Source organism: Pogona vitticeps, chromosome 2 (assembly GCF_051106095.1).
Source record: "Pogona vitticeps strain Pit_001003342236 chromosome 2, PviZW2.1, whole genome shotgun sequence".
In the NCBI taxonomy this organism is placed as follows: domain Eukaryota; kingdom Metazoa; phylum Chordata; class Lepidosauria; order Squamata; family Agamidae; genus Pogona; species Pogona vitticeps.
In genome coordinates this window covers 32,145,171-32,171,321 of record NC_135784.1, presented here as the reverse complement: position 1 = coordinate 32,171,321, position 26,151 = coordinate 32,145,171, and the positions used below count along the sequence as shown (strand labels likewise).

The 26,151-nt window shown below is 43.0% G+C and overlaps 1 protein-coding gene across 1 annotated transcript; it reads right to left on the bottom strand.

Annotated features, from left to right (window-relative positions):
- Nucleotides 1-352: 352 nt before the first annotated feature.
- Nucleotides 353-21,211, bottom strand: LOC110088057 (zinc finger protein RFP). Its single transcript, XM_072989213.2, has 7 exons — nt 19,296-21,211; nt 15,725-15,820; nt 12,659-12,877; nt 11,942-11,964; nt 10,079-10,191; nt 8,946-8,978; nt 353-7,929 (listed from the first exon to the last, which is right to left on the bottom strand). Exons 1-7 carry the CDS (start codon nt 19,716-19,718, stop codon nt 7,499-7,501), a joined length of 1,338 nt encoding a protein of 445 aa, XP_072845314.2. The 5' UTR covers nt 19,719-21,211; the 3' UTR covers nt 353-7,498.
- Nucleotides 21,212-26,151: the final 4,940 nt, after the last annotated feature.

Below are 26,151 nucleotides of genomic sequence, written 5' to 3'. Positions count from 1 at the left end.
CTCATTGTGGGGGACAATACTAAAACATTCTTTATATATAGCACATACCTTGAAAACCCTATATAACGACTCTTATTTACTTCATTCAGTTCCTAAGAATCTGTAATAAAGTAATTAGAGAAGCACAAGTAGGGATTTGATAAACAAACAAAGCAAACCCCTTTCTCTGCTGTCCGTCAGCCCAAATGCAAACAGCTAGGAGCTTTACTCTTGTCTGTTCCAAAAAGCCCACTTGATTTTAATTAACACAACACAGACATATAAGATTTTAATTGGTTGGGCTGAATCATCAATTAATTAGGTAGCGTAACTTCAGTACTCAAAATGCATTCGGTTTGGTCAGGAAAGAACATAATTTTAAACTGTCAAATAGACAGAAGTATTTATTAAAGAATTAAATCAACATAACTCTAATATAATATAAATAGATATTTGTACAAATTTTTACTCTAAGCAGTTTCCCTCCCCTTCATTGCATTTCTCTAGAAAAATACTTAAACACATTCTCTAAATAAAAAAAAAGAATTATTATCTCACGTCCTTGAATACAGCTGGTAAAGCACAGAAGTTTTTTAGTTGTAGGGATATTTCAGCAACGAATATAAAATCAATCATGTAAATGTTTCTTCAGTCCATCATAAATCTCCATCTTGTCTTCTTCCTCCCAGCAGCAAAAACGAACTCTCTCCTTGCTGTTTTTTAAACTGTCTTTTTATCTAGGGAAACTCCCACTCCCTTCGGCCAGCTATATTTTTTTTTTCCAGTTACCAGATAAGCAATGTGCAGAAAAAACTAGGTGAAAGTTCTTGCTGCCTAACTTAATTCCTCACACGCCCCCCGAAATTACACAGAAATTCAGATTAGTCTACTTATCTAATTTATAGTAATTTGATACAAGGAATTAAGAAAATATAAAACATGTTATATATCAAAACTCTACTACAAAAGTATATATGAAATAATGAAACACTACATTCTATGAAATTACATCAGATATCTAAGTCAACGCTCAGTGTTGCATGAGTTTTCTTCTTCATACATTCTAGAAAGACTATCTGCTACTATATTCAATTTTCCTGGAATATGTTGGATATTAAAATCAAAATCTTGTAATGCCAAACTCCATCTTAACAATTTTTGGTTGTGAGATTTCATACTTTGTAACCACACTAAAGCTCGGTGATCGGTTTGAAGCGTGAATTTGCGCCCCCATAAATACGGTCTCAAAAGATTCAATGTCCAAAAAACTGAAAGTGCCTCTTTTTCAGGAATAGCATAGTGTTTCTTGCGTTCCAGAAGTTTTCTAGAGAAATAGGATATCGGATAAAGGTTTCCATCTTCTCCTTGTTGTAATAAAACAGCTCCTAGACCTAATTCAGATGCATCAGTTTGTAATACGAAAGGTTTGTTGAAATCAGGAGATTTCAAAATAGGCGCATCAACAATTTTAGCTTTTAAGGCATCAAAAGCCTTTTGACATTCAGGAGTCCATTTTACTTTGACAGGTTCTCTTTTTCTAGTTAGCTCTGTCAAAGGTGCTGCCAAATTACTAAAATCCGGAATAAATTTTCTGTAGTAGCCAATTAGACCTAGAAACGAGCGTACTTGTTTCTTAGTTTTAGGAATAGGCCAATCATTGATAGCTTGAACTTTTGCTTGTATAGTTTGAATTTCTCCTTGCCCAATCAAATGTCCTAAATACATGACTTTTCCCTGCATCCATTGACATTTACTGGCTTTTACTGTCAGTCCTGCTTGTTGAAGTCTGGACAAAACAGTTTCAATGTGTGTCAAATGAGATTCAAAATCATTACTAAAAATCGCAACATCGTCAAGATAAGCATTAGCATAAGGTAAACCTTGCAAAAGTTTATCAATCATCCTTTGAAATGAAGCACCTGCATTTTTCAAACCAAATGGCATTCTGCGGAACCGGAAAGTTCCCACATGTGTGATGAAAGCGGTCTTATCTCGTGATTCTTCTGCCATATCTAATTGCCAATAAGCATTCTTTAGGTCAAGGATACTTATAAATTTAGCCTTAGCAAGGTGTTCAATCAAATCATCCATTCTAGGCAAAGGGTAAGGATCCGATTTGGTAACACTGTTCAACTTCCTATAATCAACACAAAATCTCACTTCTTCTTGAATTTCACCTGTAGCAGTCTTTTTAGGGACTAGTACCACAGGTGAAGTCCAAGTAGGGCTGATTGCCTCTTCAATAACTCCTAGAGATAACATCTTTTGAATCTCTTGCTCAATTTGTTTAGCATGATTACCAATTGCTCTGTATGGGCTCGACCGTATAGGTTGAGCATCACTATCTGTAGTGATTTCATGACTGACTAAATTTGTGTAACCTGGTTTGTCTGAGAACACATCTTGATGTCGTTCTAGGACCTGGTACAACTGATCCTTCTGATCTTGATTACCTGTTAAGATAATATTATCAGACCAATCACCCGCATCTTGCAATTCTGACAACATATCAATTGGTTCATTGGAAGAATGGAAATACTCAGCATGATATTGAAAAACCATTGCAGATCTATCTTTGTAAAGTTTCAGTCTATTGACATGGTAAAGAACAGGTTTCTTTTTAGAATCCAGCATTTTAACAAGATAATTAACATCTCCAAATCTTTGAACAATTTCTCCTGGACCTTCCCAGACCACTTCTAACTTAGAAGGTCTGAGCGGGTTCAGTACTAACACCAAATCACCCACTGCAAATTCTCTGTGTCGGGATTTCTTGTCATGATAGTATTTCTGTTCAGCTTGAGCGTTCATCAAGTTGTCTCTAGCTAACTCTTGAACAGCTAAAAGTTTCTCTTGAAGTTGTCGGACGAATTCTGCAACTGGTGCTGAACTAGATTTGACCGCACCTTCCCATTCGGATTTCAGGATATCTAAAGGTCCTTGAAGATTTCTTCCAAATACCAACTCGCTCGGGGAAAATCCACCTAGTGAAGAATGAGCGGAACTTCTATAGGCAAATAAAGCAAAAGGCAAGAGTTCGTCCCAAATGTTCCCATACTCTTGGGTCATCGTCTTGATCATACGAAGTAAAGTCTGTTGACCTCTTTCCACCATTCCGTGTGATTGAGGATGATGAGAAGTACTGAAGCTAAGGGTGATACCACTTATTTCGCAGATTTTCTTCATGAGTTCACTAGTGAAAGCTCCTGCTTGATCGCAAATGATTTTGGATGGAACACCAATACGTGAGCATAAGTCCACGATGATTCTAGCTATGGTGGTAGCTGACAAGTTGCTGATTGCATAAGCTTCAATCCATCTGCTTGCAGAACAAATGAAAGTGATGATGTACTTCTTCTTGGTCTTAGTAGGGATGAATGGTCCTAACACATCCATTTGTAGATACTTGAACACTTGGTCGGGTATCTCCATAACTTGCACTTCAGCCTTGGTTTGGTCTGTTTGGTGTCCTACTCTTTGGCAAACATCACAGGAACCAACATATTCCTTTACGGCTTTGGAAAGACCAGGCCAGTAAAAATGTTGAGAAATTCTCTTGAGTGTCTTTCTCATACCTTGGTGTCCACTGGAAGGATGATCGTGTGCCATTTCAAGAATTCTCAGTCTATAATCTGAGGGCACTACTAACTGTCACACGGGTTGAGCTGCCATAAAATCCTTGGGATAGTACTCACGGTATAACAGTCCATTTTCTCCCCATAGAAAGTATGCTGACTGTTGGACAGGCTGTTGAGCGTATTCGTTTGCACGGGTTCTTAAAGATGCTAAAGAGGGATCATTAAGTTGCTTTTGTCTAAAGACCTCCGATCCTTTAGGAACGATTTCTTCTATTCCTGCCTCAATTGTAGTTGAGTCATCAGATTCGGTCTCAAAGAGCTGTTGCGGTGTAGACCCTTCTCCTTGAATATCATCAGGAGTAGGCTCTTCCTCTGGAATATTATCTGGAAATACTTGCTCTTGTTCATATTCTGAATCTTGTTCCTCATCTGGCTCATAACTTTGATCTGGCTCCTCCTCTTCTGGTTCTAAGTCTAGTTCTTCTATTGGTTCAACTTCTCGCATCTTCTTGCTCTGGGATCGGGTAACTACTTGAATTACAGGTGGACCTTGGCTTTGTATTTCGTCCAACACAGCGAGATCATTTCCTAGAAGAAAGTCAGGTTTCCCCTCATGGGTCAAAATATGTTTTACTCCAGTCCAGGACTTGTATGTAATTTTCAGATACGCGACAGGAATATGTTTTAGCTCATCTCCTTCGCTTGCATAAGTTCTTATGGGGCATCTCAAGTTATACAAGACCAAAGCTGGATCAAGAAACTGACGGCTTATTGAAGAAAGTTCAGCTCCAGAATCTCTGAAAGCACATAAAGCTACATCTCCGGATGGTGTATGCAAGAAAACAGTCTCGGTGAACTTCCTTATAGTCCAGTTCCTTTGGTAATCTGGTATTATGGTGTCAGGATCTAAAATAGAGTATTTTTGTCCATCAGCAGTTTCTCCGATGTAGTCTGAGGTTACAGAATCCATTCGTAAGTTCAAAACACGAGGTACACCATAATTAACTTTGGCTTGAGCCCCATTAGCTTGAGTTGAGGTTCTAGTTGCTCTTCCACCCTCTTGACTATGTGAATGTCGGATGCTTGACTGGAAGGGTACTGATGATGTAGTACTGTGAATATGGTCTTGAACAGTTCCTATTGACTCTATACTCGTATAAGCCATCTTAGGAGCACTAGGTCTGCCTTTGGGTTGTACTGGAGCAGATGTTCTTCTCCCAGGCTCTTTCTCCTGTTTAACCGGAATGTTTAACTTCGGACAGTCTCTTCTCAAATGAGAACCACCACACTCGAAACATTTGAGAGGTGGTCTTGTCTGTCCCGGAGCTATACTCTTACGTGTATCTTCTGTCCTTCGTCTGGGATCTTGCTCAAAAGACTCTCTAGTTTGAAATGAACTCTGTTTCCTGGGGAACGCTGGTGCAGTATTCGGCCTAACCGTCGGGTCAGGTCGTTTGAAGGAAAGTAACTCATCGGTTCTTAAGGCCAATTCTTGCAGATCCTTGAACCTCTTCTGCATCAAGACACTTCTGATCTCTGCAGGTACTAAAGAAAGAAAATGTTCTTGGTACATCAGTGTTCTCATGTCTTGGAAAGTACTGGCGCCTACTGAGTCTAGCCATTGATCCCCAAGTTTTTCTAATCTATCAGCCATTGCAGAGTAGCACTCATTAGGTTGTTTTTTCAGTTTCCTGAAATTTTGTCTCAAAATTTCTGGAGTGTATCCAAATTTTCGTTTGATATATTCACGAAAAATCTCCCACTCGACGTCCTCATTAGGTACAGTTGCCACAATCTCAGCAAGAAGTCCACTACATTGTGTACGAATCAAAGGTATGTACCATTTCTGAGGGATCTTCAAATCTTGGCAAACTTTCTCATACAAAGATAGGAATGATAAAACGTCCATACCCTCGTGATAAAAAGGTAGGTTATTTCTGTTCACACTGGCAATCGATTTGTCATATTCCTCTTTTCGCTTCCTTTCCTTTTCCATTTGCTGGAGTTTTGCTTCTCTGTACTGTTTGGACAACCTTAACTCCAATTCTCTGATTCTCTTCTCTTGATTTTGGTTAGCAATAAAACTAGCAAACATCTTGGATAGTTTGTCAATTGGGTCTAATTCTTCATCCAGTTGGGATGCTGCTGCTGCTGCTGCTGCTGCTTCTTCATCATCTAACCTTACTTCTTCTCCTCTTTGGTCTTCCTCTAAATTGGTATGCCTGGGTCTTGGGCGCACAACGATGTCTTCAATAGCTTGATCTTCTTGAACTCCAGCCATCATCTCACTTAGTTGCAACCGTCTGCTTACTGGAGATAGATGAGCTGCACTTTCTGTATCAGCTTCGTAAGAATCTGAAATGTCATGCTGCAATAATGTCTGAAGACCACCAGGTGTCACTTCGACATCTCCTCGGAGCAATGTACCCCGTAGACCACGAGATGTCGCCCTTCTCCTTCTCTCTGATGCCAAAAAAGATGCAAAACTGTCCATGTGCTTTAAAAATGAAATTAGCACATAGGAAAAAAAAAAATCACTGCAGAAATGCTTGTGAAGTTCAAGGAATTCACTCAGAGAAAAATGTACATTTAATAAGCCAATTTAACTTTAAAAACGTTCTTTCCTACCAAACTCCTGCATGGCTAATGTTTTTATCAAAGAAAACCCATTAGCTTTTCACTTACTCACACAGCTCTGCTTTAAGCAGACACTGCTTTTAATGCCATAAATCAAATATATAGTAGGCTAACGTCTTACTTTTATGATCGTTGCCTAGCTATAAATCTTCAAACTGTTGCCAGCAAAAATAAACAAAGCACGTGTTTCATCCCACCGCTGCCACCATATAACGACTCTTATTTACTTCATTCAGTTCCTAAGAATCTGTAATAAAGTAATTAGAGAAGCACAAGTAGGGATTTGATAAACAAACAAAGCAAACCCCTTTCTCTGCTGTCCGTCAGCCCAAATGCAAACAGCTAGGAGCTTTACTCTTGTCTGTTCCAAAAAGCCCACTTGATTTTAATTAACACAACACAGACATATAAGATTTTAATTGGTTGGGCTGAATCATCAATTAATTAGGTAGCGTAACTTCAGTACTCAAAATGCATTCGGTTTGGTCAGGAAAGAACATAATTTTAAACTGTCAAATAGACAGAAGTATTTATTAAAGAATTAAATCAACATAACTCTAATATAATATAAATAGATATTTGTACAAATTTTTACTCTAAGCAGTTTCCCTCCCCTTCATTGCATTTCTCTAGAAAAATACTTAAACACATTCTCTAAATAAAAAAAAAGAATTATTATCTCACGTCCTTGAATACAGCTGGTAAAGCACAGAAGTTTTTTAGTTGTAGGGATATTTCAGCAACGAATATAAAATCAATCATGTAAATGTTTCTTCAGTCCATCATAAATCTCCATCTTGTCTTCTTCCTCCCAGCAGCAAAAACGAACTCTCTCCTTGCTGTTTTTTAAACTGTCTTTTTATCTAGGGAAACTCCCACTCCCTTCGGCCAGCTATATTTTTTTTTTCCAGTTACCAGATAAGCAATGTGCAGAAAAAACTAGGTGAAAGTTCTTGCTGCCTAACTTAATTCCTCACACCCTACAATGGTCGCAATAAATCAGACAGATGAGGTGTGACAGCATATCACAACAAGGCCCTCACAAGTGGTTTTTACCAGTTTCTCTCAGGTGGCACTCTGCGTCCATGAAGCTTGCCCAAGGCTACTCAGATGGAAAAAAGCACGCTGGGTGACCTTGGCTGATCCCTCTTCTTCTCTTGTAACCCTTCACCACTGGCCACTCTGGCTACAGCTGGTAGGGAAGTTAACAGCTGAACTTTATATGCAGGAACTACAGGTGTGTATGTTTATTGAAGTGACATAAACCCCTTTTCCAGCCAGAAGAAAGGGCGGATTTTCTCTGCTTAGAAGAGAGCCGAATCAAAAGTGTGCAGAACATTTCCCTTATCATTATCAGCATTGAAGAACAACACCTTCCTTTTTTCATAGTCCAGGTAAATGCCAATTGTCTCTGGGGTGTCATATGTGAGTTTGCCAATTTTGTATTTGCTCAAGATCCAAATGCCCTCTTGTAGCGAGGAAATATTGATTTGTTTCTTCCTGTTCACGGATTCTCTGGCCACCCCCACAGCCCAGAATCCCAACGACTCAACCTTTACTTCCCAGTAATGCCGTCCCGAGGTGAACCCCTCACAGCCTAACACACAGCAAGAAGAACTAAATCTCTGGGGATAGTCAGGCAGATTGCAGGAATTCCATTCCGAAGTCAAGGTTTTCCGATCATCAGATACAGTGAGCTGGGGGTGCGCAGTGTCTGGATCCAGAGTCACTTTTACTGTTGAAGGGGGCGAGGAAAACAGAAGAGGAAGAGAGAAAGGAAGGAGAGCACGTATTAATAGGAATCGACTGGACTAAACATACTGAATTCAGTAACTTGCAATGAGATTAGGGCACTACAGCACAAATTCTGAAAGTGAAAGGGAAGGACAGCAAAGGAAGTTGTTCCATACAGAGAATTAGCTCCCACCCCCAATGGACCCCTTCAGTGAAATAGATAACATCAAAGGAAACACAGCTCTGATGTAGTCTGCTTCTGGTCAAAATGCCATCGAGAGCAAATGATGCCCAGGCAAGTTCAGGCACAAATGACCAAAAGCCAACAGTGGGTGGAACCCAATGGGGAAAGCTGCTTGTGTTTTGGACAGCTTGGGGCATAGTCCAGAGAGTTTTATTCCCAGTGGTCACATGACCCACAGGCAATTGTGATCCAGCCCAACTCCAAAGCCATGTCCAAGCTGGAGATTTTTAACCTCTTCTTGGGGGGTGGGTGGGCTGTTGTGATGCCCACATGGATGGAAAGGTCACTTTAAATGAAATGACTCCCTGAAAAGCATCCCTTTCTTGGTGGCAATTGGATATCCAGTGTCTGATCACTCCCCAAGTTATTTTAGCACATGAGTGTATGGGAAAGGGTATCAGGGGAACTTGCCTATCCCGCCTCTAATTCTTGATTTATACTTTTATTTAATGTACACAGACATTTAATTCTACTGGTAGGAATAGAATTAGGTTAGTCACTAATATCTTGCTGCCCATTCATGTCATTCAGTGTCTTCTGCCTCAGTGGCTATGAGTATGGTCATCCCACAGAAAAGCCACAGAAAAGTATGAATTAATATATCTTTTCCCTTGGCAAAGAGTAGCCTTGTGCGTGCAGATTTTTCCTGTCGTGGCAAATAGCAGTCTTTTGGGAAGGGGAACAATATCATCAGCTTTAAGCATATGAAAAAGTAACATATCTGCATTTTTAGAGGTACATAAAACTCCCCCAGTCTTTCCTGAAAATCTTACCCCACTCCACCTGCAACTGTTGTGGTAAATATTCTATAGAAAACAAAAAGAGAAAGAAAAGTGAGATGGCATTGATGATATTCTTGAGTACACATTCATAGAAATGTCACAAATCCCAGCTGTCCTCAGTTTATAAACAAATGTAGCACTGTGAGAATTTACGGTAGCTATCCAGCTTAAGTAGGCAAAATTAGATGTAATCTGACATCTACACTCTGATTTATATTTGCTGATAGCTGACATCTGAGGAGTTGGCAGAGTAAATTCCAAAGAATTCTATGGGACCGACTTTGAGGGAACAGGTCATAGCTTTTGTACCTTTGTCATTTTTATTTCCCCACCTGGAAATTGAAATTCTGTTGCTTAGTGCAATAATGGTGTGATCAGAGGGTCACGGTTTACTCTTTTCTCTGGCAATCACATAATGTAATTGCTAAAGCAAACCAGGCTATCCCCTGAGTATTCCTACCTGCACCTTTCTCGGTCCCTCTCAGGGGCTTCTACTTCTTGATGCAGGAAAGATTGCTCCATTTTCATTCATTTCCAGCATGTGTGATGACAAGAAATGAACCAAAGCAAGCCTTCTTCTTTGATGGTTGTTGTGGGTTTTTTGGGCTCTTTGGCCGTGTTCTGAAGGTGGTTCTTCTTAACGTTTCGCCAGTCTCTGTGGCCAGCATCTTCGCGAATACTTCTTCTTTGAGTTTCCTATTAAACTGTGGGCCGGTTCTCAATACAGTATTAGAAACTGACAGAAGAAGGAGCCAGACCGAATGAAGTTGTCTGAGGTGCATATGCTACTTAGATGTGAGGATTGTACCAAATGGCATATTAAACCGGTGACCGATCCTATTTCGCCTACTCCAGACAACTCCCAAGTTACAGGTCCCAACCACAGTCCCATTTGTGTAACTCACAGAGATGTTGACTCACCAAATTTCCACTGATTCAATGGATCTGCTCTTGCACAACTTAGGACACCAAGCAACAGGATTTCAGCCAATAGCAATGGGGATAAAATTAGACTACCTTTTCTTACTGATTTCAAAAGGACGCAAGTGCATTCCAGCTAGCTTGGATCTGATCCAGTATGATTTCATATTTATTGAATTGTTTTATATATCTTAGCTAGGTACCTTTGAAACTCCGCAAAGTCTCCTGCAGGATAATGTACTTTTTGGAGAAGCTGTTAACTTTATCTTCCAACTCAGAAAAAATACTTGGCTGTTGAATATGCCACACTTTGTACCTAAGGAGACAAAGAATCTTTCAATTTCAGGATCAAATCAGCTGGCAATAAAATGAACATGTCAATGTGCGTTTAGTAAGATTGGAAAGCCAGGTTTATTGATGTTTGTTTGATTCATGTCCTGTCCTACCTCATAGAGGGTAGCTTACAAAAATCTGCATAAAAATACACTTGGAATCACAAGTCCCACATATCTAATAAAACGCTGCAAATACCATAATAAAATACAAACAAGTGGCCAAAGAAATAGAATAACTGCTTGTCTTATGAAAGCTTGTGAAAAACTGTACCTTAGTGTTTGTGTTAAGAATGTGGTGGAACAAGTGAAACTCCGTAGATACACCATTTATTTATGTAAGCTGCCCCGAGTAGACATGGTCTAGAGGGGCGGGGTAAAAATCCAATAAATAAATAAATAAATAACCAGGAAAAAGCCCTGCCACATGTAATAGGTCCATGAGCCACACTACTCTGGCTCACTGCAAGCTGAGCCCTCCTGGGTCATCTTAAGTCTTAGATATGTTAATATTGGAAAATTCACCGGAGCTCTGAGCTATTATGGACTTTGTACATTTTGATCCTGGTGATTCACTGGTGGATCTGATCTGACCAGCTAAAATATTGTGGGCTCTGAATGACATGTTTTGGGTCCTAGAACCATGCTTTCTCAAACTTTGGTTCTCAACCTTTGCTGGGGGTTCTGGAAGTTGAACTAAATGTCAGAACCCTACGCCAGTATGGTCAATGAGCTGGGCTTCAGGGAGCTGTTGTCCAGCCATTCTCAACAAGGGCTCATGCAAGTAGATAAATAGGTACCACCATGGTGGGAAGGTTCCGTGTCTAGTTGCGCTGGCCACGTGACCACGGAAGATAGTCTTCAGACAAAACACGTGGCTCAATGGGTTGGAAACGGAGATAAGCACTGCCCCCTAGAGTCGGACACGACTGGACAAATTGTCAAGGGGAACCTTTACCTTTACCTTACAGACTGGAAAATATGAAAAGTCTATTAGCACAATATAGGACATGCCATATCCTTGCTTGACAGGGGGCCCTGAGACTAGAGAACAGGTCCTAAAAGGGGTTTGTGGCAAAAATAAAGCAGCTATGTCCAAGCCAGCTGGAGGACCAACATTTGAGCATGTGAATGATTTAAGAAAACTGGCTACAGTTAAATGTGCCAGTCTATATTGTGGTGTTTTTTGCTGAAGGGCCAGGCCGTTTTTCAAAGAGGCTGTGCCAAAATATAAAGGGGTGTGGCCAAACAGGAAACAATACTACCTATGTATGCATGCACACATAGACATATGGACAATATCATGCATATACAAAAAGAGATTTTCCAGCTTTCCTCATTCTGCAGGCAATATCCACAAGTAATGTGGGAAGTCCTATTCAGAAAGATTCCCACCATCTGTGGAAGCCAACTGGAAATTGTAGCAGAGGGAGGTGAGGTTAGCATGCTTTCTTTCCTCACACAATTAGACCACATGGATTCTGAACGACACAGCTAGAAAAAGACAGACAAAAGCATGCAATCCAGAGCTTGGAAAGGGTAGTGTTTCCTGAGGATGATTCTGAGAATCCCCCAACCAGAATGGCTGCTGAAGTATTCCAGAAAAATCATTTCTATAGGCAAGGATACGAGCCTTCTTTCTGCCTCCTCCCTTTCTTCCTGTGTCTAGCAGAAGTGAAGTAAATCATTAAAGTGCTAAATTCTGCTAATCTGTAAGCAAAAAAAGTGACTTACCTTTGCAAGGTTTTCTCAATATCCTACAAAGAGAGAGAGAGAGAGAGGAGAGAAATGGGAAGTTATATCTGGGAGGTTTGTCTAAAAACCTAGTTGTTACCCCATCCCAATTAGTACACACAAGCCCTCTTAGTCAGGAATGTACCAGGGATGTTGGCAAGTCTTTGGATCTGAGTCCCAGGTCCCGGTCTGAACCTTCAGGGCTAAGTCCCAAGTCCGAATCTGCAGGCACAAGTCCCAAGGCCTTTTGCTCAGCCTCCTGGGTGGCCACATGCATGGAAATGGTGAGCTGATTTCCCTTCCTGGAGCTGGCCCCTGCCTCTGCACGTGTGCTGGTGTATCACCTGGGCGGCAGGTGCATTGGTGGAGGCAGCAGCCAGCTCCTGGAAGAGAAGCCGGACCAGCTGTCTCCAAGGCAGCATCAGGTTGGGAGGTTTGTCCCTAATAGGGACTTGAAACGCGACTCAGAAAAATGGGTCCCAAAACCCGCCGAGTCGAGTCTGGAACAAGTCCCCAGTGCAACTTAGGTCAGACTTGACAGTGAGTTGAAACTCGTGAGACCCCATCCCTGGTCCTTACTATCTCTTGAGCACGATAGGGCAGAGGGCATCTCCCTTGCCAGCTTGTGCAAATGGGGGTGAGGCAGAGGGTTGTAGAGAAGAAGGTATTTTTTTCACCTTTCATTTTCAAACTCTCAAGCAGACTCTGAGATCTCACCTGCACGAATGTACTTGGTGGCTGCCGATTCTTCTCTTCCATCTCTTGGATTAGAGTATCACAAAGACAGATGTCACCAGAAAGTTTGGTGACAAACGCCTCCTCTCTCTCAACAAGCTCTTCCAGCTGGTCCAGCAATGCTGTCTTTTCTTGTTTCAGATGCACTTCTGCTTCTTCAAATATGGACACAATCTTCTGTTTCTCAGTATTTACCTTTTCCTGTATGTTAGACAAAAACACAAGTAAGAGACATGATTATGTGTGCAGAGGCACTACAGTGGTGCCTCGCATAACGAGCACACCGTTTAACGATGAATCCACATACCGATGCGGATTTTGCGATCGCTAATGCGATCGCATACCGATGTTTCTTCGCATTGCGAGGGGGAACAGCTGTTCGGCGGTTCCAAAATGGCCACCGGAACACCCAAAATGGCAGCCGGAACACCCAAAATGGCAGCCGGAACACCCAAAACGGCCGCCGGAACACCCAAAACGGCCGCCGGAACACCCAAAATGGCCACCGGAACACCCAAAATGGCCACTGGAACATGGGGAAACATTGCAGAACGGTGAGTTTGGGGCCCATTTGGAACGCATTAAACAATGTTTAATGTGTTCCAATGGGTTTTTTTGATCCGTATAGCGATGTTTCCCCATAGCGAAGGTTAATCCGGAACAGATTGACCTCGCTATGCAGGGCACCACTGTATCATGCTTTTTTCAGCAAAGATCAGTAGGAATACAGTGGTGCCCCACATAGTGACGATAATCTGTTCCGGAAAATCGTCGCTATGTGGAATTGTCGCTATACGAAACAAAAAAGCCCATAGGAATGCATTAAATGTGTTCCTATGGGCAAAAAACTCACAGTTCAGCGAAAATCCTCCATACGGCCGCCATTTTCGCTGCCCAGTAAGCGAGGAAAGGGCGAGAAAACACAGCGGGCGGCCATATTTTTTTACCCGGCGGCCATTTTGGAACCGCCGATCAGCTGTTAGAAAAAAATCGCTATGCGAAAATCGGTAAACGAAACAGCCTACCGATCACCGCAAAGCGATTTTTCACTATCTAAAACATCGCAAAATCTTCTTTGCTATGCGGATTCGTCATTAAAAGGGGCGCCTTTTATGCAGGGCACCACTGTATATAGAACCTGAAATAATTAAGATCTGGGATCACAGATCCATAAAACCAAATCTCGAAATCAGTGGTTCCCAACCTTGGGTAAGCCAAGTGTTCTTGGATTGCATTTCTCAGAAGCTTTCACCACCAGATGTTTTAGTCAGGATTTCTGGGAGTTGTCGTCCAAGAACACTTGAGTTACCCAAGTTTGGGAACCACCTTGTGGCGCAGCGGTTAAACCGCTGTACTGCAGCCAAAACTGTGCTCACAGCATGGGGTTCGATCCCAGGTAGCCGGCTCAAGGTTGACTCAGCCTTCTATCCTGAGGTCGGTAAAATGAGTACCCAGCTTGCTGGGGGGGCAATGTGTAGCCTGTGTAATTAACTTGTAAACCGCCCAGAGAGTGCTTGAAGCACTATGGGACGGTATATAAGCAGCACACTTTGCAATGTCTCTGCACCCAATCCTGAATTCACAGAGGACCAGGAGCCTGAATCCCCAGAGGAAGGGAGCTCAGAGGCCACATCAGAGGAAGCTAGATGCCCTCCTGTCCCATGTGAATGCTGTAGGTTGAAGGCACGAATATGGACAGATCATAGAATCATGAAGGTGGAAGGGACCTTTAAGGCCATTGAGTCCAACCCTCTGCTCAATGCAGAAATACAAATTTAGGATATCAGTCAAATGGTTCTCCAAGTTTCTTTTGAATGACTCCAGTGTTGGAGCACTCACCACCTCTCAAGGCAATTGACTCCATTGCTGTACTGCTCTAACAGAAAGGTTTTGCTGATATTCAACCAAAATCTGACTGCTCAGCTGCAAGAGAATAACTCCCTGGGATAAAAGGTTTCCTCGAGAGGAGGATGCCTGAAGGGAAAACTCTTCTGTCCATGGAGATCAGCAGGTCTCAGATGCCTGCAGCTCAGCTCAATGTGGGGTTCCTGCAACCCAGCTATATAAACCTTAGCTTGGGACTGTGTTTCTTCTGGAGAATACATTTTCTGAGTCCAACTTCTACATTTTGCCAGTTGTTATTCTAGAAATTGTAATTCAAAAAAAGTAACTTTTCTGAGCTCTGGCTTGGTCCTACTGTCCTTCTTTGGAGTCAAGCTCAAGTAAAACAGGTGAGGCTCATTGCAGGGAGCACTAAGCAGTACATCATCAGTTCAAGTATGAGAAATGTTGCCTCGCTTTTTTTGGATGGCAATGGCCAGAATTCTCTAGTCAGTATGGCTAGTATGACTCCAGCACTGGAGTCTGAAAAAACACTGTACCCCAACCCTGCTTATCTAGTCCTGTTGTTCTGAACCAGCTTTATGCACCCAGGCACACTGCAGATACAGTGGTGCCTTGCTAGACAATTACCCCACATGACAGTTTTTTCGCTAGACATTGGCTTTTTGCGATCACTACAGCGATTCACAAAAAGTGATTCCTATGCGGAAATTTGGCTGGACAATGTTTGGTCCTGCTTCGCAAACCAATTTTTGCTAGACGACGATTTTGACAGCTCTCTCTGCGCTCGCAAACAGGTGTTTTCAGGACCTAAGCTTCACAAGAGAGCGATTTAAACAGCTGATCGGCGGTTCGCAAAGCAGCTTTCCTATGGCCGATCTTCACTAGACAACTAAGATTCTTCCCCACTGGAACGCATTAAACAGGTTTCAATGCATTCCAATGGGGAAATGCTTTTCTCTAGACAATGATTTCGCTAAACAGCAATTTCAGTGAAACAGATTATCAGAGTCTAGCGAGGCACCACTGTATAATGAACTGCATCTCCCAGTGGCAACCACCATGTTGGCTAGGACTGAGGAAGAGTTCAACAGATCTGGAGGACAACAGAATGGGAAAGGCTGTCATACAGAGAAGACTCACCTACCCAACAATACAAAACATTGTCTCACATTTGAAACATTACACTAGCTAGCACCCACTCACCTGCAATTTCTTATATCTATTCTCCTCCTCTGTGTGAAAGCCAATAGCCTCCTCCCTCTTTTCTTTCCAAGCCTTCAGAAGGGAATCCAGCTCCTCCTGAAAGAAGCAAAAATACGGTGGTGACACAGAACATCATGTCTGCAACAGGTGGCCTCGTTGTATGGTATACTGTGTATATACTTACAATGACAATAAATTATATTATTATTGTGGTGCCCCTTGGAAGCAAAAGATGGCCAACTGGGGAAGACCAGTTTCCTCTACATGAAGCTGGAGAGTGTGCCTTTGTAAATGGGATGGATATCGGGCAGTAAAAGCAGGTTCCCCATCACTGCATCCATGTTGTGTGTCCTGTTGTGCATCAATAGTTGTTTAAGATGAGTTTGGCAGGTCTTATGAGCATGTCTAAATTGGAATTAAATTACTGATTATGCATGTGAACGGTTTCATTTCAGAGCTGCACGTGATCACCAACAGTGTTCTCCCATTTTCTCTTCTTGTCTCTTTCACAGTCTTTTCTTTTCCCCTGGGTACCTGGCTTGCTCGTCAATTTGACGACTTTAACCCCCCCCCATTAATTAGGTGGGTGTTGTAGTATACAAAATGCCTGCTACAAACCTACGAGTCCTGAGTCTCTATGGTCTGAATCCAATGCAATTATATCAGGGGGGTTTATTTTTTTACGTGTTCAGGATGGAAGCTGGAAACTCTGTGAACGTACAATCTGTGTATGTAGAAATGATTAATTGATTTTAAATCATTTAAAATGATAAATGATTTTAAAATCAAACTGATTTAATTCAGTTTAAATTTTTAAAAATCAATGTTTTAATTTAATTTGTCAAAAAAATTGAAAAAATATTAAATCATGATTTGATTGAAATCAAATTCACCCTTTAGCAATAATCAATGGATTCTCGATATAATACAATCTTTTTACTGTATCTTCATTGTATAGCGGCACACTGCCGTTCAAGAAGTGCACCTGTTGTGTGGACTGGCTTGGGCTAAGGTTAAGGGTTGGGTGGAAGTTGTGAAGTTCACCTACTGTGGCTTTTTCTATTGTTGGGTTGGGATAATCCGTATTGCAAAGTGTGCCATCTTAGTATAATATCACCACCTATCTAAAAGAGAGGGCTATTACATGTTATAATATCATAATATAATATTATCTTATCCACTGACTGTGGAGTTTTCTCAGCAGCTTTTGGAGAGGGACTGTGTAAAACCCCTTCTGAAAATCCAGATAGACAATATCCACCGGTTCGCCCACATCCACCTGCCTGTTGACCTTTTCAAAGAATTCTAAAAGGTTTGTGAGGCAAGACTTACCCTTACAGAAGCCATGCTGATTTTCCCTCAGCAAGGCTTGTTCTTCTACATGTTTTAAGATTTTATCTTGGATGAGGCTTTCCACCATCTTCTCTGGAACAGATGTTAGGCTAACCGGCCTGTAGTTTCCCAGGTCCCCCCTCCTTCCCTTTTAAAAGATTGGCATGACATGTGGTATCCTCCAGTCTTCTGGCAATGTGGCCATTTTAAGGTGCAAGTTGTATATTTCAGTTAAGAGATCAGCAACTTCATTCCTCAGTTCCTCCTTAATAACCCTTGGGTGACTGCCATCTGGGTCCGATGACTTATTAGGTCTGAAATATCCTCTCTTTTAACCTATATCTGATTTAATTCATTAGTCAGGAGGGGCCATTCAGGTCTTCTGTCATGAAGACCGATGCAAAGAACTCATGTAATTTCTCTGCAATCTCCAAGTCCCCCTTTCCCTCCCTCACCATCCAGAGGGCCAGCTACTTCTCTGGCATGTTTCCTACTTCTAAGGTATTTAAATAAGCTTTTATTATTCCCCTTTATATTCCTGGTCATACGTTGCTCAAAGTCCTTCTTTGCCTTCTGTATTATCTTCATTTACTCTGCTGATATCTGGTTGCATTTATGTGGTGGTTTCCTCTATGTTTACATGTCACACTACAGCCATTCTGTTTGGGCAAAGTACTCCGTGGCACAGTCAGGATTCAGTCACTCTGTGGCTGGTCCCTTAGGAACAAAGTGGATGCTGACTTAGGCTACTTCCCAACCAGTCCAATCCTGCCTAATTCCTTAACCACAGATGGAGGCTCAAGGGCCTGCCTTTGTTCCCTTCCTGGTGAACTCCCAGCCTCATCACAGTATGTGAACAGTGGAGGGAAGGGAGGAAAGAACAGCAAGAGGTAAGAACATTTCTAATTTGGGAGGGAGGCATATTTTCCTGATCCTCCGCTGAATTGAGAAGGGCAAGAGAGGGACATGGAACGGAGGCTATACATGAGTGTGAGAATTAACTTATGTTCTTGGTTCTGCCTATACAGTAATCCCTACCTTTGCCCACCACTGGCTGCCGTGCCATCTTCTCCAACAACCACAATGAACACTATCGGTCACTGTCTTGTTTTCAACTATCTGTAAGCCACTCTGGAGCCAGCTGAGTAGCTGGAACACTCAGCGTTCTATTGCCCACCAGGCCTCCTAGAAACCTATGTAGCCTTGGGTAAGCTGCACGGTCCGAGGATGCCCTAGGACATAGGAACTCATAAACCACTTCTCAATACTCGACCTTGAAGAAGGTCACCAGAAATCAGAATTGACTTGATGGCATGCAAATTCAAACAAGAACAATGCTCTGACAGCTGGGCTATAAACATTTCAGTATTCAAAAGCACTGGGTTACAAGCCTCCAAAGGCTTATTAACTACTACTCAGTCACATGTTTTTCTGCTAGCAGAAAGCAGCTAATACCGAGCCTGTGGCTAGTGAACAGAAGTCATCATCACTTTGGAAACTCATAACTGAAGCAAAATGGAAGAACCTGGTTGTTGCTTCAGGAGCTCCATTCAGAAGCAGTGCAGAACAACAAGACCTAAACCTGGTTACAGAACCCCCTAAAGCTGGCTTCTATGAGAGTAGGTCTGTTAAGACCCGAAAAAGCCATGGTAGCCTTTCCTTGCCTAGGCAAGAGAAAGGAGAAAGTGGTGCCAAGCAGAAGAAATAAACCTGAGAGAAGCAACAGAAGTACAGTTGTAGGGAAGACATGTGTGTGTGTTTAGTCGTTTAGTCGTGTCCGACTCTTCGTGACCCCATGGACCAGAGCACGCCAGGCCCCAGGGCATATCCCCAGGGCATATCCCCTTTTCCACTACTTTAGTTCACTTGATCTATGGACTGGTGAGGCAGAATTAGAGGGTGTTTAAACACTCCATATCTGCGCTCCCATCTTCTATCCTACTGCACAATAAGAGGAAAGTGGCTGTACTGTACCTATTGTACAAGTACAGGTATTTAACAATGCCGGCAGCTGCCGGCAGCATCCAGAGCCCTACGCCCAGATGCTGGACACCGCGGTCCGCAGGAACTAAGGGATTGCAAAGCTGCACGGTGGCACGTTAGCATCATTTGCACGCATAGGGCACACCAGCGGCACACGGCGTCTGAGGACATTAAAATCGTAACTAGATTTAGGGAAGAGTCTCTCCCCACCCCCCAATACCTCTGAGTCTCCCTTGGCAATTATTATTATTTTTACCTTGTAACTCTGGGCAGCTTCCTCAAGAGGCAGCAGGAGAGCTTCGCTTGGGACCTCCTCAGATTCCACACACCGGGAACACACCAGCTCCTGTTTGCCTTTGCAAAAGAACTGGAGGGGCTGCTGGTGCGTTTCGCACGTTTTCTTCTCTCCAGGCGTGTTTTCTGCCATCTCCAGCTTCGTCCTCTTGACGGTTTCTACAATATTCGCCAGTTCTTTGTTTGGCCTCAGCTTTCGCTTCAGCGACGCTTCCCCACAGCGAGGGCAGGAGAAATCGCTTCCCCATTTCTCCCAATGCTGGGTGATACAGCCCTGGCAGAAACTGTGCCCACAGTCCACACTCACCGGCTCTGTGTAATAATCTCGGCAGATATAACAGGAGACTTGATCTTCCAGCAGTCTGACAGAGCCGCTTGCCGCCATGGCTCCGGTGCAAGAGGCAGGCAGTTAAGTTTCGCTTTCCTGGACTCAGGCGTCTGTGTCAGAGACCAGAAAGTGGCGGTTCCTGGAAGCTGCAGCTGCCTTCCATGTGCGAGAGAAGAAATGAAACTCATTCCGCTCAGCCTCTTTCTTTCACTGCTCCAACTTCGAATGGTGTCTTTCATATTATCGCAGACAGCCGGCTTGCGTTCTTTTAAGGAGAAAGGCCGGGTAAAAATATTACTGTACAAGTAAATACATCTGTAATTTATTATTTGAGACCTCTGCTATTCTCTGTCCTAAACTCTCATGAGGAACCGTAGGGTATAATCTGAAGCAATAATAATACTTTAGCTTGGGGTATGCCAGATATAAAATAGTTTTCATATGTACTAATAAAGCATTACGGACATTTTCTTTTATTGGTTTGTATTTTATAGGCATTGTTTATTTATAATCAGTAAGAATTGCATGTCATTAAGCCAGTTGTGACCTAGGGAGGCCCTGTCCAGCGTTTTCCATATACAGAATACACAGTAGTGGTTTATCATTCCCTTCTTGTGGGACTGCCTTGGAACTGTGCAGCTTGCCCATGATTACACAGGCTGGCTTTTCTCCCAGGAGGCAAATCAAACTCCCAACCATATCCGAACCACTGAGCTATCCAACCAGCTATTTTTTATCACAGAAGGTAAATTAAAGAGAAGATGGAAACAGTACACAGAAGAGATAAAAGGATGATAAGACTCGTTTGAAGAAGAATTCTATGATGAACAGCCTACAGTTCTATAAAGTGAAGTGAAAGCAGCTCTGAAATCACTAGGGGGAGATGAAATAGAATTATTCTTGAGTGAGCAAGGCACAGTTGACTTAAAAGCTTATTTTCCAAGCATGTCACTGTTTCAGGAGATTTTCCTGCTGCCCTAACTCCTCTTGAGAGGGTGGAGAGGATCAAACTTTGCAAAGATAATCAGAAAATCTGGATTTGTTGTTTAGTTGTTAAGTTGTGTCCGACTCTTTGTGACCCTATGGACCAGAGCACACCAAGCCCTCCCTGTCTTCCACTGCCTCCCGGATTCTGGTCAAATTCATGTTGGTCACTTCAATGACCCTGTCCAACCACCTCGTCCTCTGGCGTCCCCTTCTCCTCTTGCCCTCACACTTTCCCAACATCAAAGTCTTTTCCAAGGAATCTTCTCTTCTCATGAGATGGCCAAAGTATTGGAGCCTCAGCTTCAGGATCTGTCCTTCCAGTGAGCACTCAGGCTTGACTTCCTGCAGAATTGTTCTCCTTGCAGCCCAGGGGACTCTCAAGAGTGTCCTCCAGCACCACAATTCAAAAGCATCAAGTCTTCAGCAGTCAGCCTTCTTTATGGTCCACCTCTCACTTCCATACATTGCTACTGGAAAAACCATAGCTTTGATTATGTGGACCTTTGTCGGCAAGGTGATGTCTCTGCTTTTTAAGATGCTGTCTATGTTTGTCATCACTTTCCTCCCAAAAAGCATGCATCTTTTTAATTTCGTGGCTGCTGTCACCATGGAGCCCAAGAAAGTAAAATCTCTCACTGCCTCCATATCTTCCTCTTCTATCTGCCAAAGAGATGATGGGACCAGTGGCCATGATCTTAGTTTTTTTGATGTTGAGCTTCAGACCATTTTTGGTGATCTCCTCTTTCACCTTCATTAAGAAGTTCTTTAATTCCTCCTCACTTTCTGCCGTCAGAGTGGTATCATCTGCATATCGAAGCTGGACCTCCTTTATGAGGACCATGAAAACACACAAAGAGTCTATTAGTTGTTCTGAAACTCTTGGTTATGTCTAGATAAAATGCTAGTGAGTGCCTAATGTAGATACCGTGGAGCATGTGCTCAAGAGGAAATGATGGTGATTTGAAGAATGATGGTAATGTGATAGGTTGATTGATATGAAAATCTGACATAAATTTAGGTAAAAGAGAAATATCAAAGTATAAAGTCACTTTATCAGGGTGAAACTGAATAAAGGGTGGATAAGCTCAGTGGGCAGCAAGCTCACTGGCTCTCTTGGCAGATGTAATAGCCACAAGGAATGCTGTCTTGAGAGTAAGCAATTTCAAAGTTGAGGATTACATGGTGGATGCATCAGAATATTCAGGAGTATTTGAAGAGACCATTGGGGAACAATCTCTTAATGAGGGTGAAAGAGGACAGTTTCATTCCTTCTTCAGTTTTGTAACGTATTGCATTTTTCAGTCATATATTTCTCTAAATTTATTTATTTATTTATTTATTTTATTTCTATCCCACCTATCTGGTCATACTAGACCACTCTAGGCGGCTTACAATCGGAGCAACAATAAAATTATTAAAAACATTACAAATAGACAGAAATAGAAATCAAAGAATATAAAAGAAAAATCGTCAGGGATTATCTGTTGGGAAAGCCTGCTTATACATCAGTGTTTTCAATTGTTTCTTAAAAATGCCCAGCGAGGGAGCCGTGCGAATCTCAGGAGGTAAGTTGTTCCAGAGGCGAGGAGCCACCGACGAGAAGGCCCGATTTCTGGTCTTTTCCTTCCGGGCCTCTCTCGGCGTCAGGCTCCTCAGCCTCACCTCCTGGCTCGCACGGGTGACACGGGTAGATCTAGGTGGGAGAAGGTGTTCCACCAAATATTGAGGTCCTAAACCGTTTAGGGCTTTGTAAGTAAGCATCAACACTTTGAAGTCGATGCGGAATCGGATGAGCAGCCAATGCAATGCGGCCAGAGTGGGCGAGATATGTTGGTATCTTCTCACTCCACTGAGTAATCTGGCTGCAGCATTCTGCACCACCTGTAGTTTCCGCAGCAGCCTCAAAGGTAGCCCCACGTAGAGCGCATTGCAGTGGTCTAATCTTGAGATTACAAGTGCATGTACCAAAGTGTTGAGAGCCCCCACATCTAAGTAGGGTCGCAGCTGGGCTACCCACCGAAGATTGAAAAATGCGGTGCGGACCACAGACGCCACCTGGGTTTCCATAGTGAGCGCTGGGTCCAGATGAATCCCCAAGCTGCGAACCACATCCCTGGCAGGCAGGGTCACTCGAGGGAGTTTCCCAAATCCCCAACTGTGGGAGCGCCCACCCTCAGTACCTCCGTCTTGTCCGGGTTCAGCCTCAGCCCATTCTCCTGCATCCATTCCCGAACGGTCTCCAGGCAGCGCTGAAGGGACAGAACGGCATCTCCTGTAGTTGGAGAAAAGGAGATGTAGAGCTGCGTGTCATCCGCATATTGATGGCACAGGGCTCCACACCCCCTGATGATCCCCCCCAGCGGCCTCATATAGATGTTAAATGTTTAGTAAACTACCTTGAGTCCCTTTATTGGGAAAGATGAATGAATTAAAAATGTCCATGTCCCCTCTTTTGATGCTTTTGAATTGTGGTGCTGGAGGCAACTCTTGAGAGTCCTTTGGACTGCAGAGAGAACAAACCTATCCATTTTGAAGGAAATCAAGCCTGAGTGCTCACTGGAAGGACAGATCCTGAAGATGAAAGTGTGAGGACAAGAGGAGAAGGGGACTACAGAGGACGAGATAGTTGGACAATGTCATCGAAGCTACTAACTTGAATTTGACATAACTTCGGGAGACAGTTGAAGACAGGAGGGCCTGGTGTGCTCTGGTCCATGGGGTCACAAAGAGTTGGACACGACTTAATGACTAAACAACAACAACCAACTCCATCGAGGTAGCAACGGACATGACCACAGGCCACCAAGACAGAAGAAAGGAAACCAAGGCAAGGGGTGAGAGCATGGGTACACGTGACAGAGGAGTGGGTGAGTGAGTGGGCATGGGTAGTAGAAAGGGTGATCAGACACATGGGGGAGTGATCAGGGGATAGAAGAGGGCAAGGGGGATGGGCAACATGGAGGCAACCAGGCAGGCAGGAGCTGAATGATTGAGGGGGCGGAAGAATAATTGGGCAGTTGAGTGAGTGGGAAGATGACCAGGCAGGCAAAGGGGAGATTAGGTGGGCGAGCAAGTGGGGAGTGGAGGACCAGGCAAGTCCTTCCTTGCCTCTCATTGTTCCAAGGGACATGGTAGCGCTGCAGGTTAAACCGCAAAGCCTCTGGGCTGCAAGGTCGAAATATCAGTAGTTTGAATCCACGTGATGGAGCTAGCTCTCGTCGCTTGTCCCAGCTCCTAGCAGTTCAAAAGCATGTAAAAATGTGAGTAGATAAATAGGTACCACCACAGTGGGTAGGTAATGGCATTCCGTGTCTAGTCACGCTGGCCACATGACCACGGAAACTGTCTTCAAACGCTGGCTCCATGGCTTGGAAATGGGGATGAGCTCTGCCCCCGAGTTGGACACAACTGGATTAAATGTCAAGGGGAACCTTTATTGTTCCAAGCAGACAAGCTGCGTCTCCATGTCTCTTCCCAAATATAAAACCCAGTGGTGGAGAAAGTCTGTTGGCAAGCATGTTTGATAAAACACAGTCTCTCAGTAGAACCCCCCCCAGGGACCTGGGACCTATTAAGATGGTCTGCCCATCGAGGCTAGCAAATCCAGTTGGTTTCCAAGCTACAACATGTGGGATACCAGCTGATCTGGTTGGCACTCCTATTGAAACTCTGGTCGATGGATGGTATGAGGCTGGTACCATGGCTGTGGACACAATCGCACCCAAACACCCCCTCCATTTCTGAGTCCACCCAGCCTCTTGGTACTGTACAATCAACAACTGTGGGTGATGAAAAGTAATAGGAAGCTGGTGAGCATCTGGAGGTGGGTCATGACGGAATCTAATCTAAAAGCTGCAAAAATTGTATGGACCATTTATTTAGCTAAGGTGAAGGCCACAAGAACTTACTTCGCTACCTGGATAAGCGAAGCACAAGATCATCAAGCTGAACTATTTTGTACAGCTTTATCCGGAATTGGTCACAGTGTATTTCCTGTGATCATTTTGTGGCATTTTTAAACATAAAGTGGTGACCATCCACCAAGACCGTGACCACTACCACAGAGCTTCTTCCACTAAGCCTTTGGAAAGGAGTTATAATCATGGAATCAAAATATCAATTTCATAGACTGCTGTTGGGTATTTCATCCCCCATGGAGGGATACGTATGACCATTAACATCACTTTGCCATAACGAATAGTTATACAAGTCTTTTGGGTAATATAGATGGATGGAATCAGTTAATGGGTTGTAGTTGTATTCAACGTTCATGGTCTGACAGCAGTGGTTGCCAACATTTTACTATCAGAACACCTTTTCCATAGTACTCCTATGCAACTATATCTACCTCTTGATGCATTTACACCTGTCACAAAGGCCCAGAGATGTTTTGAGCAACACCAGAATCCAACTTACCCATCTGCTTTGGCAGACTAATAGAATGATCCACAATTCTCCTTTCCAAACCAAGAACCCTATTCAAAAGGAGCAACAGGAAGAGTTGGGGGGCTCAAAGTTACTGTCACCTTTCTTCTTTTGTACTCATCTGTTCCAAATAGTCCCCAAGGCAATCTGTGCTTTAAACACATAGCATTTCACTGTTCAGCAGCAGCAAATTGGTAGCAGGATCCAGAGGAAGACATTTCAGTCAGAACAGACAACTGTGCATAAATCCCTCAAGTGAGCAATTTACTGGCCCAGACAGACTGGTAACTAGGAACAAGATGTTGCAAAGATCAAGGAATCGGCAAAAGCCTCCACCCCACTGCTGTCCCAAACAGAGGATGTTCCTCTCACCGCTGAATGGAGAATTTAATGCTGTATGTCACTGGCAAGATCCATGAATGGAAGGGAAAAAGCCCTCCAGAAAGAGAGAGTCCGGGGCCAGATAACTCCCTTCTCCCCACACAACTGTTGTAGTGCTTGGGAAACCAGGATGGATATTGTTTTTAAGGTACTTTCCACCTCCACCTCCCTCCTAATCAGCACATACTGCTTGGGACTGTAAGAGCTATAATCCACATCTGGAGGCTGCCAGGCAGGGGAATTACATCTTAAACGTTTGCCAAAAGAAGATAATCAGGTGGAGGGTTTGGTGGCTGTATTAAACATCCTTGTATTTAAATAAGACTCTCCTGCTGCTTGAAAAAACAGTGTAGAAGGTAGAATAAAGACTCAAGAGACAAGGTAGTGGTATGTCTTTCACCCTCATGTTCACCTCTTGCTTGGAACTTGTCCTGCTACAGCGACTGAAATGGCAGCTTGTTAAGTTATTGTCATGTATATACATTAAACTATTTGGGACCATTTAATAACACTCTCCCTTTAATTAATTAATAAAACATGTGCTAGTTATTTTTCTGCAAAAGATAGTATAAAAAGAGCATGCCATTTTTTTAGAGGGAATATGAGCCAGCATCCCAAAACATATTACGTACAGCCAACTGCCACAGCACAACTGCAAAGGAAAAATATGTGAGAAAAAGAAACTGAAACACTCCAA

Coding starts and splice junctions, on each gene's coding strand:
- LOC110088057 (XM_072989213.2), bottom strand. CDS start 19,718: ATGGCGGCAAGCGGCTCTGTCAGACTGCTGGAAGATCAAGTCTCCTGT. Junction 10,192..11,941: donor ATTGAGAAAACCTTGCAAAG/GTAAGTCACTTT, acceptor TTGTCTCCTTAG/GTACAAAGTGTGGCATATTC. Junction 8,979..10,078: donor GACTTTGCGGAGTTTCAAAG/GTACCTAGCTAA, acceptor TGTTTTCTATAG/AATATTTACCACAACAGTTG.